This window comes from Lepisma saccharinum, chromosome 27 (assembly GCF_977018435.1).
Source record: "Lepisma saccharinum chromosome 27, izLepSacc3.1, whole genome shotgun sequence".
Classification (NCBI taxonomy): Eukaryota; Metazoa; Arthropoda; class Insecta; order Zygentoma; family Lepismatidae; genus Lepisma; species Lepisma saccharinum.
The window spans coordinates 4,583,797-4,602,394 of record NC_139255.1 but is presented as its reverse complement, the minus strand read 5'-3'; the positions used below and the strand labels follow the sequence as shown (position 1 = coordinate 4,602,394).

The 18,598-nt window shown below is 37.6% G+C and overlaps 1 protein-coding gene across 1 annotated transcript in view; it reads right to left on the bottom strand.

The window, feature by feature from the left end:
- Window positions 1-18,598, bottom strand: part of LOC145980279 (protein EFR3 homolog A-like) — a 71,618-nt gene that overhangs the window by 17,903 nt on the left and 35,117 nt on the right. Inside the window, exons 9-11 of the mRNA XM_083113290.1 lie at window positions 17,628-17,706; window positions 12,234-12,369; window positions 6,714-7,000 (exon numbers count right to left, since the gene is read on the bottom strand). Of these exons, the coding sequence (XP_082969416.1) occupies window positions 6,714-7,000; window positions 12,234-12,369; window positions 17,628-17,706 (502 nt within the window). The remainder of the gene's footprint in view (window positions 1-6,713; window positions 7,001-12,233; window positions 12,370-17,627; window positions 17,707-18,598) is intronic.

The following is an 18,598-nucleotide window of genomic DNA, read 5'->3' as shown; positions in this document are numbered from 1 at the left end:
CCCCAGCTGAAGAAATCTCAGCTATGTGAGAGAATGGAATGAAAGGCCGCGAAATGCAACTGATGGAGGTTATCGGAATCGTGTTGAGCTGGGGTTATCTTTACGAGCATCAACAGCCCACGATTGCACAGTACTGATGTCTACACATTCATCCCCATAAAGTGCCCTCAGTCTCAGATGAATGTCAATTTCTAGCACATTTTCTGCGTTTAGAAACTCTTATCACGGCACGCTACTTCAGGCGCCTCACCGACATTGCATGGTTACATGCTGCCATTTTCCTCGCAATAGTTCAGCACCCCCTGGCGATAGAAGTTTGAAACCTTCAATTGAGAAGCGGGAAAGTCTTTTAAGTGCAATGTATGGTTGCTCAAAATCCAAAATGCGTTTACAAGGTAACAAAGAAAATAAAAACATAGGAAGCGTTACTTTTCAGCACGCCCTCGTATATATACTTTATTGTAGATCCATTTCAGGATTGTAATGTTGTTCATTGACATTCCAAATTACAGTTTGCAGAATTTCAACACAAAATGTTAATAAGAAATGAAATTAGACATGCCATATTTAATGCAAAATGTTGAAGTTTTCACGAGTTTTGTATCTCCTAAACCAATTAAATCTCAAACTCAAAATTTTTACTGAAGTTACTTATCATGAAGTACTGTATTGTGCACAAATTTCAGATTTTTAAACAACTGCCCACCAGAGATATTTAACCCTGAACTTGGAATTTTTTAACAAAAAGTACATGTTTATGACCCTGTAGAAAAACAAATATTAAAGTCTCAAGCTTCAAATAATTTTGACGTACTCTATTGGTACACAGGTACTTGCGCAAAAAAATTCAAGTGTCAAGTAAACTGCCTTCCCCCTCAAAAAAATGTCCGAAAATGTCATTTTGAGCGATTAAAATATACAATTTTAACCTTAAAATTTATTATGAAGGAATAATATTTAGAAAATTACACAGAAATATAATTGTAGCCTATAATGTGCTTAACATCACAGATTTTGTCTCATTGTCGTAGGACTTACCAGAGCTGAGAAAAAAAAGTTGCCGCTGATGCTTACGAATGGAGAAAATGACGCGCGCCATGATAAAAAAATGCCCGCCATCTTCAAATCGGTGATAGTAAAAATAACATAAGAGTGGTTCTGAACTGTCAATATATGAGGCTCACACCACTCAAAAAATAAACTTTTTTAAAAATGGTCAAGCAACCAGCTTGATTTCATATGGATTGACCCATCTGCTTATACATTTTTTTTATGAAAGTGTTTTCTATCCGAACGTTCCTTCCCGTTTCTGATACGAAGCTGATTTGGAAAAGTTTGTTAATTGTGTAAATGAAACTATATATTAATTTCAGTAGCTTTTCTTCCATTTAAAATAAAACATTTTGGTTGTAGTGCATAATTGTAATTAAAATATTTTTACAATCTTTGTAGCTGAATTTTGGCGATTTTTTAATGATACTTTGCAAAATATTATCAGCTGCCATGTTTCTTTAGAGCTTAATGGTTAGACCTTGAATTTTTAGGTTCTAAAAAGTGTGCATTTAGGTTCCCAAAATTGCTCTAAAATCCTAAAATAGGTCCTAAAATAGGTACTAAAAATTCTAAAATTTGTTCTAAAAATCCTAAAATGTGTTCTAAAAATCTTAAATTAGGCTCTAAAAATCCAGAAGTAGGTTCCAGAGAACTTAAAATGGTTCAAAATTTGTGATAATACTGATTAAATACAATCGTTAAAAACAAAATTTCAGAAATCCGTAAATTTTAATTGGTAGCTATATATAACAACCAAATATTAATTTTCTAACCAAATTTTCATTTGTGTATACATCATTTTCTAAATTATCCACAAATTATTGCAAATAACTCGGTGTGAGACAAGGAGTTATGATGTATTTGGATAAACGGAATGTAAAAATAATTAAGGCAATTTCTAGGGAAAAACAAAACTCTCCATGCACCAATAGATGGAGCTGCACTGTCGGGATCATTCCTATTCTTCGAGTGACGAGAATTATGAGTTGTCATTGAATATTTGTGACCTTTGTAGGCCGGTAGAAAAAGGCTGAGTTGGCTTCCCAACAAATCAAGGAGAAAACGATTTGTTTTTGTTTTGTACTGCACTCCAAAACGCAACGGCCGCAACGGTTAAGTAATAGAGGATATTTTACTTTATGGATTGACCCTTTTTGTTAAGAAGTTCTTGGTTGGGCGCTTAATCTCATTTGAGTCAATGTCAGAGAGTTTTGAAGTTACCAGAAATCCTTTAAAAACTTAAAAGTATGACAGACAAAATCCATTTAAGATTTGTAATGTTTTTTCTCGGCATTTTCAGTGCATCACTGACAATCTTTAAAATCATATTCATTTACAAGTATCAGACATTATTTACCTATTATTGTGGCAATTTTGAATATAATCCAATCAAAATCTAGAAGTGCCAGTCACAAAATAATCATCGATGATGTACTGTGTGTTCATTACGATTATGTAACAATGAGTTAGTTTATTTTAGCAGGTTAAGTCAAGCTACGTTTGGTTATTTTAGGTTCGTTGCGTTTAGTTCAGCTAATTTAGGTAACATTTAGATGAATTTGTTTATCATGTCCTCTTAGTACAGACTTGAGCAGCTCGCGTGCACTTGTGGGGACCAGCTGATCTCGCCTGCATCCTGAAGTTCTAAGCCAGTAGGTGGGTAAGTAGGAGTGCGTTGAGAGGTTAAAAGAAAAAAAAACTAGGAGCAAAGGTGCCGTCTTTTCACGGAACCATTCCATTTATTTTATATATATATTTTCACCTATAACAGAGCTTTGGCTCCAATACAATAGGCTTACATTTATTATAAACAATTCAAAAATTACAATTTCAACAATACAAAACAAAATAAAAAGATAGACAGCAAAACTACACTAATCATTGCGTAAAGAATACTAGCACAAATTTTATACAAAACATAAATCTAAAAATGACATTTACAGAAGTATAACAAGATACAGTACACATCTATATGCAGACGACATTCATAACTATACACATGTATACACACATACGGCCATAATTACATTTACAAACATACCCATGTACACAGAAACATGTATAATTGTTTAATTTGTGATAATGTACTTTGAAGGACAGACAGGAACTGCTTGAATTGCATAGCGAAATCCAAGTCTCCGCCGTTTCTGACTATTTCATTGTGCTTAATACATAGTCGTAGAATGGGCGAATTCTGGTGCACTGTTGAGTGGGATTTGCCGTAATAAAAAGGCTGCCTGAACCGTAACATATCCTTCTTAACATTAAAGTTTAATGTTTGGAGGAGACTTGGACTGTCGACTAGCCCGTTGACTATCTTCTATAAAAATATGTGATACCACTCTCCTTATGTACAAAGGTGTAACATTGAATTCGCTGAGTAGTTGTTTATATGATACCTGATCCTGAAAAGATGATCTTTTGTATTTTTTGTAATACAAGTAACGAACAAATTTCTTCTGAATTCTTTTTATCTTTTTGCTATTGCATTGCGTGTAAGGTGACCAGACTACACTTTCATATTCTAATTTGGTTCGAATAAGGCAATTAAACAGGCTTGTCAATGCTCTCCAGTGAATTTCTAATTAAGAACCCTGAAGTTCTGTAAGCATCATTACAAATCTGAAGGATATGTGTTCCAAAAGATAATTTGTTATTTAATGTAAGTCTTAAGTCATTTATCTTGTAATGCATGATTATTCATTGTATACTGATAAATATTAGATTTGGTTTGCCTGGAAAAGTTATTGTAAAGCATTTTGTGACATTAAAGTTTAATTTATTATCGATGCTCCATCTTTGTGCATTTTCCAAGTCTTTCATTACTTTATACAATATTAAATCATCAGCAAAAAGTAGACATTTTGAGTATTTAACAATTGTGGGTAGAACATGAATATATAATAGAAAGAATAATGGTCCAAGATTGGAGCCCTGTGGTACACCGGAACAGAATTTGTACGTGTATGACCTATATGCCATAAATTGCATTCGATTGTATAGGTAAGAGGATATTAATTTAAGAAAGTTATGAGAGAGACCAAACTTAGACAATTTACTCAGCAATACATCGTGATCAAGAGTACCAAAGGCTTTGGCGAAGTCCATATATATTGCATCAACAGAATTCCTGTCATCAAGGGAATCGGATATGATCTGTGTGAAATTGACCAGATTAGTTGAAGTGGATTTTCCAGGACAAAATCCATGTTGATCTATTGATATATAAGGTTTAATATGGTTGTATATCCTGTCATATAATATATATTCCAATATTTTTGAAGGAGCTGAGATTAGTGAAATGGGTCGGTAATTTGTAATTTCGCATGGGTCTCCCTTTTTTAAAACAGGACAAATTTTACAGATTTTCCAAAGATCAGAAAAAATTTGCGTTTTTAGAATAATATTGTAAATATAACAAAAAGAGGTGCATAATAATTCGGCACAACCTTTGAATACGTATGTATGTTGGCAATTGGTCGGGACCACTTGATTTGGTTGATTTCAGTTTTCTTGTGGCATCATTTCATTCTGCTTTGGTGATAGAATCTACCACCAACGACTGAGATACTATCATGTAAGAGGATTCAATGATGTTATATGTTGAAGGATTTGGACCATACAATGTTTGAAAATATTCAGCAAAACCATTAACAATTAATGTGTTCGTTTCCAATCTATTACCCTTATACGTCATATGTTTCTTATTTGTTTTTCTTTTCTTGTTTCTTATAAAATTCCAAAAAGGTTTGGTGTTGCTTATTAAATTGTTCTCTATTTCTGATACATATGTTTTATATGCTATATTTATCATTCTTTTTAGTGTTTTACGTAATTCAACAAATTTAGTTTGATAATAATCTGAATATTTCATATTACTTCTGTATATTTCTTTATCTTTTAAGTTTTTTATTATATCTGATGTGAACCAACATGGATAAGAACGTTTTTACATATTGATCTTTTCGGTACATATATTTCTATAATACCATTAATTAAAATAATAATAATCTAAGGCTTCATTGGGATTCTTGTAAGTAGCTAAATTGTACCATTTTTCACATTACAAGTGTTCGTACATATTGTAGAAATCTGCCCTTGCATAATTGTATACAGTAACTGGATTTGATTTAACACAAGTAACCTTTTTGTTTACAAAGACCTGAATTAGTAGTGACGGGTGGTGGTGGTCTTCCTCAAGCAACGGGTGTAAATTTCTAATAAGAGTCATGCTATCACTTATATTTGTCAACAATAAATCCAGGGTTTTCCCATTTTTATTTTTTACGTGATTAACTGATTTGAGATTGCCCATTGATAGAAAGTTAGCAAGAGAGGTACTTATAGGTCCACCTTCCAATAAATCAAATTGATCTTCTATTATTGTGGTAACATTAAAATCACCAACAATAATTATTTTGAAGCTATGCCGGTTAGCAATCTCCTCAACAAATTAAAAAAAAAATCCCGATACTTCTTAATTGGTGATTTTGGTGGAAATATACTGATATAAAAATAGCTTTTATATTCAAATATAAATTTGATACATACTATTTCTATAAGTTCTATACTGATTTTAAATTCCTCAACAGAATATTTGTTTACTACAGCAACCAAGACACCTCCCCGTCCCTTATGGACCCGATCTTGACGATAAACATTGTACCGTTTGTCTATGAACTCTCCATCATATACACCTACATTTAGCCAAGTTTCCGTTAGTATAATTACATCATAATTTTCGAGGGATATACTAGAGTATATTTTATGTAGTTTTGTATTTAACCCTCGTAGTAAACAGATACTTCATTACATTCTTCCATTACATTAATTGGGTAACATCTTCGAGTGATTTCAATAATATAATGTTGGTGTCATCCTTTTTCGTTCTTAACTTAATAGCGCCCGCATGGTCAACCCACAAATACGCATTGTTTTTTTCATGTTTAATTCTCCTTGCCTGCCCAAGAAAGCGCTTTCGGTACGACGTGAGGCTTTGATTAACGTAAATTGTTTCATTTTTGTATAACCTTTTTACTTTCCTCCTCTGCAGAAAGGCATCCTTGTCCACTCGCCTTACAAATTTTACAATTATTCCCCGGGAAGATTGATTGGATGGTTTGCGAAACCTATGACAACAGTTTCTCATTTCATCTTTGATTTCCATATCCAATGCTCGCCCAATAGTTTTTACTATATCCGTCGTATTTTCATTCATTCATTTTCCCATGATTGCAATGCCACATTTCACGGTTACTCATGAATCAGATGACGAGAGGGTTCCCACTGCACGAACGCAACCGACGAAGCCCCCTTCTCGTTTCCTCCCTGCTTTACTCTCCTCTTACAACTATACAGTGCCACTCTTCGCTCTGCAGCCCACACGTGAATACGAGAGCACTCCAAAAATACGACTGGTTACCCAGGCATGGCTTAGAGTGTGATTTCAGTAACCTAAGTAGGATATTTAGTGTGTTAAAAGAACTGATAGATATTCACAAAACCTGCTAATTTATACCATTTACTCCAACTTTTAAATATTCTAATGGCTTTGGCCTGAGAATAACATCTCTGTCCTCCCATGTGAGGGCAAATTCTGGTGAACGACGTTAGAACCTTTCCCCAAATTAATGCACAAATATGATGTTCGGATGTCTTACCTGGGAAGCTAATCCGAGAAATACCCGTTGGATGCTAACGACGTCGTCCTGACTGGTAAGTCGATTAAGAGTCCTTGGCGTGTGCGCAACAGTCACAATGCGTTGTAGAATAAATGTCCTGTCCTTAGGCGGGATGTTGTTGACATAATTCAGGACTCCGGTGCACAGCGCAGATTGAAGATTGTCTCGTAGAGGGTCCCAAGACATGTCCGAGTACTGGAGGCTCCGGGATGCGGCCTCTTCCAAGACATCAAGCATCCGACCAATCGTGTCCTCCATAACATCAGCTAAGGGAACAAAAACAGACCTGTAACCATCACTGGCAGATCGACAGCCTTCTATTCCATAAGGTGGATACACTTTCTTGGTAATGGGTGGAGCAAGGCTGCCAGTGATGAATTGAGGACTAAAAGTAATAAGCGTTGTAAGTGCCAAACGCGAAAGTGTTGGGAAATCGCATCGTTCCGCACATCAGCCCGTAAGAACGTGCACATTATAGTGACCTCTTTACACGCCTTTTGAACTACTTAGAGGGCTACCAGTCACTTTTCACGTTTACCACATTATAAAGCATGGCACATTTCACAGTTTAACGTGGAAAACGGCGTTTGAATTATTTTGGCCCTTACAGCGTTTACCAATTTTAGTCTTCAATTCATGGGTTGCCCGGGGGTAAAATCCCCTCCGAAAATTGAAAAGTCCACACAGCCCAAATTTAAATAACCTGGCAGAGCATTCAGACAACAGCTAAGAAATTTGACAATTTGGCTTCTTTTCAATCACTGTACCGTATAGTCGATGCGCTATAACCTGACAAGTTAAGTCCCGATATGCGCAGATCGCTGCGGAGCACTTCCTATTACGTCATCCTCCCCACCACTCTTCTAGGTACTAGTCTGGTCTTGAGAGTACGAGTGGTGCCAACTCAGCAAAATTAAGCTAAAACAAATATGACAAACGATTTTTACTGTGTAGATTGACGATGACAGTTCATATCAGTTTATCAGTGGTTCATTTGATTTAATCCGGTCTTTGAAAATGCGTGCGGTGCGCGGATCGTAAACTGTAGTATTACGCACGCGCGTTACGGTTTATAACTAAGAGAAACTTCTGGGGGAATGACTTCATTTTCTGAGTGCGACATCGAGCAGTGGCCTGTTTTTATTTTTTTTATTTTTTAAAGCCGAGTGGGGTTTGGGTACTTTTGTTTATCGTGCAACAAACACTACGAGAAGGCAATCTGATAACACGCTTGCCTGTGTTCTTTTTTAAAGCACTGAAATGTTATTGCTCTTTACTCTTGGCTGTAAATTTTTGAAATGCAAAAATCAAATCATGCCCGGTCCAACGAAATCCACAATCTGATCTGGAAAGCCCCTTAGCGCACAGGCCAGAGAAATTGTTTACAATGTTACAACATATTTGCGAAATCAGAAGGAGTTACTTAAACTTAAGTATAATGTTGTCGAGTCCACAATCGCCGCCACGGGAGTATCTAAATGGATGGTGTCTCCAGTTTTAAAAGAAGGAAAAGAGTCGTTGGCGAAAGGTGAACTGAATTTCTGTACTCCGACATGAAGAAAGCAGCCCAGGAAAAAGCGAATACAAATTTCGTTGAAAATCCTCAGACCATTCCGCTCCCTCCAGATTGCAACACTGCGAACCAACGTCGCCGTGGAGAATGGAGTGGGGAAATGTGGTGTGAGCTGCGCAACAGCTATTTGCAGCGTCTTGTTTTTAAATTTTTCAAGTTATAGCTTCGTTAACGACCGGCCGACGGAGCGCGCTCACCAGCTGCAACAATCACATTCAACGCACAGTGTTGCCACATCTACTCTCCAGCTGCGAGAGGAGAAAGGTCTCCACGTTGACACGACAGCAACAGCGTACCCGCAGTCATGTGACTGAGACTCCACGTGGAGTAGGCGAACAGAATGACAGCTGCGCCCATTGGCTGAAGGTTCAGTGTGATTGGACGAAAACAACTCGCCCGCTCTTTAACCCCACCCGCGTTCGTGGCGGCGGCTTCCTTCAGTTCTTGGACGTTAACCTAGTAAACGCGCGGACTTTACAACGCACTTTTTCTGGCCTTTTCGTTAAAATAAGCACGTTTTTGTCCTCTTTATAAAGTCAAAACAATGAAAGAATTTAAATTATCATCCGTTTCGATAACTGCTAACTAGTACTATATAATAAAATTCAATTTCATTGAAACTCAACAATAGACACGTGTAGAGCGGCAGGGCTGATGTAACATGAGCTTCTATTGTAGCAAATTTCAACTTCTTACAGCTATTTTAACGGTTAATCAGTCAACAGTTTGTTGAGGAATGGTCTTGTGCAGAAATTTGCATTTAATTTAACTACCTATTAGAGGTAAGGAGCGATTTGAAAATATTAGACTTGTTTTTATTAGTATTATAATTTGTTGCCTATGGCACCCCCCTGGGAAGTCTGATGAAACCCCCGGAGGAAAGTGGCTGGATTCAACAATGAAGGCCGCGCATAACTGCAGACAAGGGGAGAAAGCGAGTGGACGGAGCAAACAGTGCGTGCAGCTGGAAACGGCTCGGAGCTGCAGCCATGTTTTCCCTTTCATGCACTCACTTCCTCTCAGACGTTCATTGGTTGCGCAGAGTCGATCTCGTTCGTTGGCTCTAAAGATTCCCGTAACTGTCGTCCGCTAGGTTGTTCCGGCTAAAGAATGTACTTGGAAATTCTATTTTTATCTTTTCTGTCGAAAGCCAAAGAGGGTCACATGAACCGCTGAACCAATCGGCTTTGTACAGTTGCCGTGGTGACGCGTTGCCAAATTTTTCTTTCCGAGTCGTTTTCGAAACAGGTGGCACCCTCACCTAAGCAAAATATGTAATAATAATAATTAGTAGTAGTAGTAGTATTAGCAGCATTATTAGCGGTGGTGGTGGTAGCAGTATTAATACGTAGTTAAGTATTCCGTTGAATTTGTTATTCGTTTGAATAAAATATATTTGGTTGTAAAATCGTGCTCATCATTTAAATAAATAGAATCCTTAAAGCAAGGAAGCTAGGCTTCGTTCCTTACTAAACTTACAACACATACGCTTTACTGTAGAAGTAACGTAGAAGTGCATAGAAGCCGTGCATAATTCTGGGGCTAGAAATATGGCGGAGATGCACATTAAAGCTTGTTAAGTTTTCATTTTTGTCAAGAGATTATTTGCACTCACTTGTGGAGTCAGGCCCGTAGCTAGAGGGGGGCAGGGGGCAACTGCCCTCACCCCCCGAGAGGCTGCTTTGCCCCCCCCCCCTCTGTGAAAAAAACAGAACATCTTTACACATCTTTACATTTATATCATGTGTTACTCTAGCAACACAAGAAAGACACTTATTGATTTTGTGATTTATTAGGGTGTATGGGATTCCGTATAATGTCGTATCAGGATTTGGGGGGGGGGGCCGTTGTGACATTTTGAATAGTCTTGTATTAAAGGTGCCTAATGTGTTCGGACGTTTTTCTTGGATGTGTTGCTATGAACTTGGGAAACAAAAAATTAAGCAGTTCCAAGTCTACATTTTGGTAATGGTGATTCATGTGGTACAGAGAGGGAGTGAATATTTGATTTTTGTTACTTAGCGTTGCTTTTCTGCCACTTCTAGCTAATCGCAACAATGAGTGATGACGTGAAATTGATGAAGACACACTCAAAAACAGTGCCGCAACCACAGGGGGCATTGTCGACCTCCCCCCGACCTTAGACGGAAGTCCATTCTAGGGGAAGCAAACACTGAAGTAAAAAAACAAGACTAGGATAATCTGAGGATAGCAGGACAATTGGATACTCATGATGGAATTAATTTTTACGTGTCCCTTGCCTTTTTCTTTCAGACGGCCAAGGGCACTTGCAAGGGGCAATTGCCCCCCTCGATTGCAAATTTTATACAAATAAAAATAAATTTCGTAAAGTTTTCTTGCTCGCTTCGCTCACAATGGCTGCTGTTCTTATAGTTCAAGTTCAGAGCCATAGCTATGGGGCGGCAGGAGTCGGCCCGCGAGCCAAACGATCTATATGAAGCAAATGTTAAAGAGAATGCCTTGGCACCCCTTAAAATTACTTGCGCCTTATTAAAACAATTTCTTTCTATAAAACTTAATATGAAATATTAATGATGACACTGTAATCCAAGAAGACATTGATCAATCAAGGTATTCCTATTTGTTTCTCAGGTGTCAAAACATGTATTTCAACTATAATATTTTACAATTTACACAATATTTTGCAAAATAGTTAACGTAACCAGTAGGCAAACATTGTCTGTAGTGATGCAAGAGTCTCCCCTTTGAAGGAAATAGAGTCCGTGGTGGACTAAGGGACGCGTGTTTTAATGTTTTAGCAAGTACAAGAAAATATATTACAAATTTTTACATAATTCATTAAAGTGTAGATAATTTGTAACCATTATTATTTAATTAATTTGATATTTTTGCATAACGCAACACAATGGCGTTGTTGGATTCTCCTTATATTCCTTTGTGCGTAAAAAGCTTGCATACTGGAAACTAGAGGGAATCATTATGAAGCATGATTTATAAAATAATCCTATAGCGCAACAGCCCAATATCGGGCCAAGGCTTACCTACCGACTGTTGGCCTCCCTCCCACGCGAGCCACCAAGGGGGCGTGGAAATCTGCAGCCAGACTAGGGGGACGGGTGGTCAGCCCGACCGACTCCCAGCCGTTGTAGGACTTCGCGACCGGATTACGCTCACTCACTCGAAGCTCCCCAATTTCCTCACGATGGTGGGTTGCCACCGGCCCTATACGTAGGCCGAATAAATTCCGACCGAGCCGGATTCGAACCTACGCCGTCCAGCAGCAAACGATCTCAAGACGAGTGAACGCCTTAACCCGCTCGGCTACGGAGGAGGATGCATGATTTATAAAGGGCTCCCTTAATCAGTTCTGCAGAGAGGCCCAAAGTTGTTGGTACATATTAATCGTCTATTAATATTATCGACCTGTAAATATCAAGTAGATGCAGTCCCTATTAGCCTATTTATGTTAAACTTTATATTCTTTGGCAATCTGGAAAGGTCATTATCGAAATATTGCTATTTGATGTTGCTCGAAGTTTTTTTTTTTTTTTTTTTTGTAGTTTTAAGATATCATCCCTTTTCTGTTACGTATCTCTTTTGGGGGAGGGGGCAAGTGCTTTTGTGTACCCTGCTATATCTGCCAATGCGACACAATATATTAGAAATTTGCCCCCTCTAGGATTGACTTCGCCCCCCCTACAAAGAATTCCTGGCTACGGGCCTGTGTGGAGTGGAAAACCACATATTTCCAACAACTTTACTCTCTCTACATTCGTCGCTAACTCGCTATCTGCTCTAATAACGGTTGTCATATGGTGCTGGACTTTTGAATATACGAGATACACAAGCTTTTAGTTGTTAAAAAAAGCTCGTAGAATGAATTTTTCTGCGTACTCTTTTCAAATGGCTCAATTGCATGAATCTTGCAGATCGCAGATACTTACAAAAACCATCACGTGCACCTGCTGCCATCAAGCGGGAGATTGTTGTAACTACGCCGATCTGCAAGGACGGTACCACTTGTGCCATCTGTTGGAAGTGCTTCATACTTTCAGCAATGACGAGGTGGGCTCCTCCTTCCTATAAAATGCACACATTTTTTTTACGATTTAAAAAAAAAACAATATTTAAAGTTGAATTTTCATTGCCTCTTATAATGATACTTAAACTATTTGTTGTTCTACGACAGCACTAGCCCACAAACCCAGCCTCCAAAGTTGTTTTTGTGGTGTCTTCAGAGTTTCAACAAATAGTCCACGTATGTGGAAACAAGCTACAAATGTTTTGTGTTCAATTAAATTGAAACAGACAATGTGTTAGGTATTTTATAATCAGGGACATTGCCAGTATTTTTTTCGGGGGAGGGGGCTCACCGTTATACATTATATAACGTAGAACCTCTTAGCGGGGGGGGGGGGGTGCAACACTCTTGGTGTGGGGCGGGGGGGGTTTGAAACAATAAACGTAGTTATTTGTCTATCGCCACAGCACTAATTAAAGATCACCTAAATATTACGAGGTGAAATGATTTGTTATTCGTTTTAGGTTGGTCTAACACATGGGCGTCGGCAAGGGGGGGGGGGGGTCGAACCGGTCGGTCGACCCCCCTGGAAATTTCCATCTACATTTTTTAAATTTATGGCAATTTATAAACGAAGCCCTTTATTTCAGCTCATTTTGCGCCATTGTTTAAAAATGGTCTTGAGATATCGAATTTGGTACGAAACGTTCATAATTTGCAACACTGAAACTCTGTTAATTTGTAACTTTCACACGTTTTGAAGCTTATACTACTGTGTTTGCTGCTGCTACTGCTACTAATGTTCGAAGTAACTATTATGTAATCTTGGTTGTAACAATTACTATATTATTCATATAATAAACTTATTAGATGCTAAAATAAACTAATAGCTAAACTAAAACTGCTACTGCTGCTACTACTACTACTACTAGTAGTAGTAGTAATAATAATAACATAATAAAAAATACCGACAATGCAATAATTTAAAAAAATGAACCCCTCTTTGACAAACTTCTGCATATGCCACTGGTCTGCATCAGAATATTCTTGAGGGGAGGGGGTGTCCTCCACATCTTCGAATCGACCCACCCCCCAGGAAAATTTCTGGCGACGCCCATGCTCTAACATGCAATCGGTAAATAAGTTATGTTTAATGATCCATACCAAAAAACCAAACATTAATTGAAGGGTCTAGTGAGAGAGGGAGCTATGCCACAAATCTTGAAAATTTTATTTTCTGCCATTTTCAGTCTTCTCCTACCATCTGTCATCTATCATGTGAACTACAACCATGTGGCATAGCTCCCGCTTGTTCTGCAGCAGATTTTCTGAGTTCTTGAATACGTCCTCATCAGCATTTTGAGTGAGAGAAGGAGCTATGCCACTTACTGATGATGTCTGCAATAGGAGTGGCAGAGGTTGTGTTGCAGTAACAGGTGCAAGATTTAATATCAGCCCTGAAGTTAAAAGATCTCATGGAAATAATGCCTTATATTCCTCCAGTTCTTCATGGTGTTTACCAAAAACTAAAATCCACAGAAACAATGGACAGTGAAGATCCTCCGGAAGACGTATGAAGTTGTCTTTATGTAGATCATATGTAACCCTGTGAACATGATTTACACTCAGGCAAAAGTATTTAAGCCTTGTTCAAAGTATTTGATGTGCTACGAGATTGATTTTTCTACATGGGTATACTACAACAATATACCATACATGTTCATAATAAATGGTATTTATATTGAAATTCATATTTTTCCTTTTGAATAATTTACCTAACAATATGTTCAGCAAAAAAAAAATACCCTTTGTTATACAAATTATGACTCAACGCAATGCTTTAGAAAACTCAATTTATTTCCATTTCTTGTCAAAGTGGCATAGCTCCCTCTCTCACTAGACCCCTCAATTTATTTGTGACTACGAGATTTTCTTCCGTAACTCTACTCTGTGATGCGAGGTTACTAATTGAAACTATACGTATAGAGAGAGGAGTTAAGAGGTGAAACGAGTCTTAAGCCCGAATCACGCGGAACTGGATTTCCAGTAGGAATGCCCTAGTTGGCGCTGGACTGGCTACCCATTTGCTAGTTTTCACCTCACACGATACTTGTTACCGGTATACATTTTTCCCATAAGACATTTCGCAGAACAGAGACTCTGTAAAGATGGACGAGCAATTTGAAGAATGTTGTAAGAGAATTACTGCTTTTATTAAAAATTAAAGAAGAAAAGTGTGAACTAGAAATTGGCTCGAAAAAAATATGGCAATCAGTGCGTACCGAATGCATATTCATACATGAGAGACGTAGAATTAAAATATTAATAATAATAATAAGGATTTTAATTTTCGGCTAATCATATTTGTCACGGATACACATCTCATCGCTTTGCATAAATACCTAAATATTAATTAACTGAACACGAATGCAGTGCACGTCATCTCGTCCCTTGTTTTTTGAACAGCCAACACTCGGAATCCACAGAAAAAACTCCCCTTTGCAAACTCGCAGGTTATCTTCACATGGCCAAAACTTCGCTCTGATTGGTTGTTCCACAGAATCCAGTCGAGGAAAGCCAGTAGCAATTAGAACATGTCCTATTCCTCCAAACCAGGCAGCCATCACTTCCGGTCAATTAACCAGTTCAGCGCCAATTAACTGGAAATCCAGTTTCGTGTGATTTGGCCTTTACTAGAAGTCAAGCTCGGCTAAGCAATGGACTAAAAACCCGTAGATAGAACGAAATTATTGTTTACTTTGCGATCCATCAAACTTAATTTGCTTACCTAACTACCACTGCATACCCAACCCAATTCATGACGAACTAACAGCGAGAAACAGATATTGGGCCACCATTCCCAACTGAAATGTCTCTTTAAACAGCCCTTAAAACCGTAACTTATCAAAAGTTAAATATGTACATTATTTTGCAGAATGTCTGTATGAGAAGGACAATAAATTTCTGCTAGTTTTGCAGAGGTATCCACTCCTATCATCCTGATTTTACTCTACTTGTCACTATAGCATCTTAGCTACGTATTTAAGGGCTAAGGCTTGATGCCTGAAAATACCTTCTATACTTATCTTGCCTGAGAGGAAGGAAGGGGAATACTGCTCTACGCCAGCAGGAGTAACTAATAACAACATTGTAAATTTTCGGAACATATTACATACGCGAGTGATACAAAAGTGTGCCTTATTTCAATATACACGTTAAAAAAAACACTCACTACGTATATCTCTCTCTTTTTTGCCAATTCAATTCATCAACACCTTCACAAACACACAAAAAAATGCTGTACCTAATAATAAAAAAAAATTCCCGGTAAAACTATCATATGCGGGAAATCGCTCTAACTCGTTCATTCTCTACTTCTTTACATTCGTGCTTACCTATTCTGCATTTGGGAAACATTGTTTAACAAGGGATTTCGCTTTTTTTTTTTAACGAACTTAGTATCTATTGTCGACATATCGAGTAATTATTGTTCGTTCTTTTCTCGCTTCCTGAACACGCAAAATGGCGGGCAAATATTGACTAGCGTTGTGTTTCAAACGGCAAAGCAGTGTTTCAACCTTCTTAACAGAAAAATTCCCGCATAGCCCCGAAAACCATTCCCGCATAGCCCCAAAAACCATTCGGGATAGTATGACCATCCACGAATAGCCCCAAAAACCATTTCCGGAAAAAACATTCCCGCATAGCCCCAAAAACCATTCACGCATAGCCCCAAAAACCATTCGGGATCGTATAACCATCCACGAAGAGCCCCAAAAACCATTCACGATAGCCTCACGCACCATCACGGTAAGGTTAGGTTAGGTTGCTTTAGGTTGGTCAATATAGTGAAAAAACTGTGCGTTTGGAAACACTTGCCGGGGATTACGCCATCAGATGCTCGCAACATCCGGTTCAAGTACATGGATGGAAATGCAAGCAACAGCTTTCTTGCATCGGACGGACATTATTATAGAAAAATACATAATTTAGCGGCCAAATACATTAAAGAATGCGAGAAAACACTTCTACGACCTTCCGAAATTACACAGAAACTCAATTCCGTAAGTACTTTCTCCTGTAAATTTGAACAAATCCATTTCCGGGTTATGGCATTTTTACCAAATTGCCATACGTAGAACATTTATTTTCGTTTTCCTAATCAAAGGATCTGCCTTGACTGGAGCACTGTGAAAAATGAATAGTGGCTTTACCGTGAAATCACTGTCAGCCAAGACACCGGTGGTGTCACCGTAAAATTAGTTGTTTCTACCGTAAAAAGGACACTAACTGCAAAAACAAGCAACACCGTAATCATAGGGAAAGCAAGACTTGAGCATTCTTCGCTCTTGATTTGTTTGCACGTGGTGCTGCTCTCCAGTGGCAGTAATGTAAATATTTTTTTACTTCATTATGAACTTTTATGTACTTTTACGTAACTCACAATAACAATAAACGTATTGTAAGAGTTATACAATACATTTCTTGTCGTCATGTAATTGTAATTTAGATGTTCGATTCATTGTTTAAAGAAAAGTCTCTTATTTATGGTGAGAATACTATAGAATGAATTAACGGTGAACAATCAGAAGATTTTACTATGTCATCACCTCGGAGTTACGTACATTTTTTACAGTTTATGCACAGGTCTAATGATGATGATGCTGATGATAATATCATGCATTTATTGTCGGAAATGCATTCTTAGAAAGGGTCAGAATATGATGTGTGCATGAAAAGAGAAGCAACCAGTGCCGGACAACAACAGTACGAGCCAACCTCCATGGCAAAGTGGTTAGCACAGCGCGCTACGACGCCAGGGGTCAGGGTTCGAATCCCTATCAGGGCATGCCTGTTTTTGTGAGTGTCCCTTCATCACTTTCACCATATCATCACTCATCCTAATCTTCGCGATTAGCCAAAAGTGGCAGAAAAGTGAAGAAAAATAAACCAAACCAAACAACAGTACAAAGTTCTGTGAAATTGAGTAATAATGTATGCATGTATAATGGCTCTTTAAAAGTTAACTTCAAGTGCCTTCAAGATAAAATAGCTACTTCGCTTGACTTCTTTGCATTGTTGCTAACCGACACTGACACATCATGTCCCTCCTTAATTTCCATTGGTTTTTCATAACCTACAATATTTCTCCACAGATGCAAGCCGGTGAAGAATATTCTGACAAATTTTTCAACGTTAATACGCTTAGAATTTATGACACTATTGCACATCCTGTATATCGTATTCTGTATTTCTAAAATAATATTTATGTTGATCTAATAAGAGAAAACTATTAACAATCTCACACGCCACCTACCTTCACAACGTCTAATATTCGCGTGAAGACAAAAGTTGGGAAATCAGGCGAAATCCACAAGTAATTGTAATCCATATACCTGAAAGGTGCATTTTAAATATTAATTAACTTCTGTAATGTAATTTTCTATCAAAATTTCAATGGCTATGTCAATACTTGAACGACAGATGGTGCTACTTAATTTAGCGTATGTATATTTTTTGAGAAATATTTTTTCAAAGGAATATTTAAAAACCTTGAACAGAATAAATGAATTTTTCAAAGCCGTTTAAAGTGGCATAGTTAGAAAAGTTGGTATATTATTTACATTTATGTATATGTTAATTTACTTTGATTTTTGTATCTAGTTGTTTTAACCATGACAATAAAAAAAATTCAAACTCTGAATTCGCAGCATAGAAAGATCGAAGACCACTCACTTATTATAAAATTTCTAATATTAGGACTAGATCATGTTATTCATTGCTGTAAACAGAAATTAGTAGCTACTTTCCATGTTATTAAATTTGAGACATCGATCATATAATTAATGGAGGAACATAAAGTGATGAACAGATTCTCTCTGGCTATCGACCAGGAGAATTCTGGAAAGGTTTCCGAGATTTCGAGAGCTAACGTCACTCTCATCCTCTCTTCTTCTTCACTTCTACCCTGAAGTTGAGAGTGACGTTAGCTCTCGAAATCTCGGAAACCTTTCCAGAATTCTCCTGGTCGATAGCCAGAGAGAATCTGTTCATCATTCGTTGGCAGAAAAGCTTCAAGACTCACTTCAAGATGTAAACTACTTGGGTGGATCTTGACTTTTTATTAAATGAAAATCAATTTATTTTGATTTGACTGAACTTTCCATTTTTGTGTTAAATTTTTATTGTGCACTGTCTGAGCACATATTATACGGTTCTCTATGGTCTGAGTATATGCCCAGCAGATTTTACAGATATGTATCCGGAACCCTTTGATTAAAAGGCGAC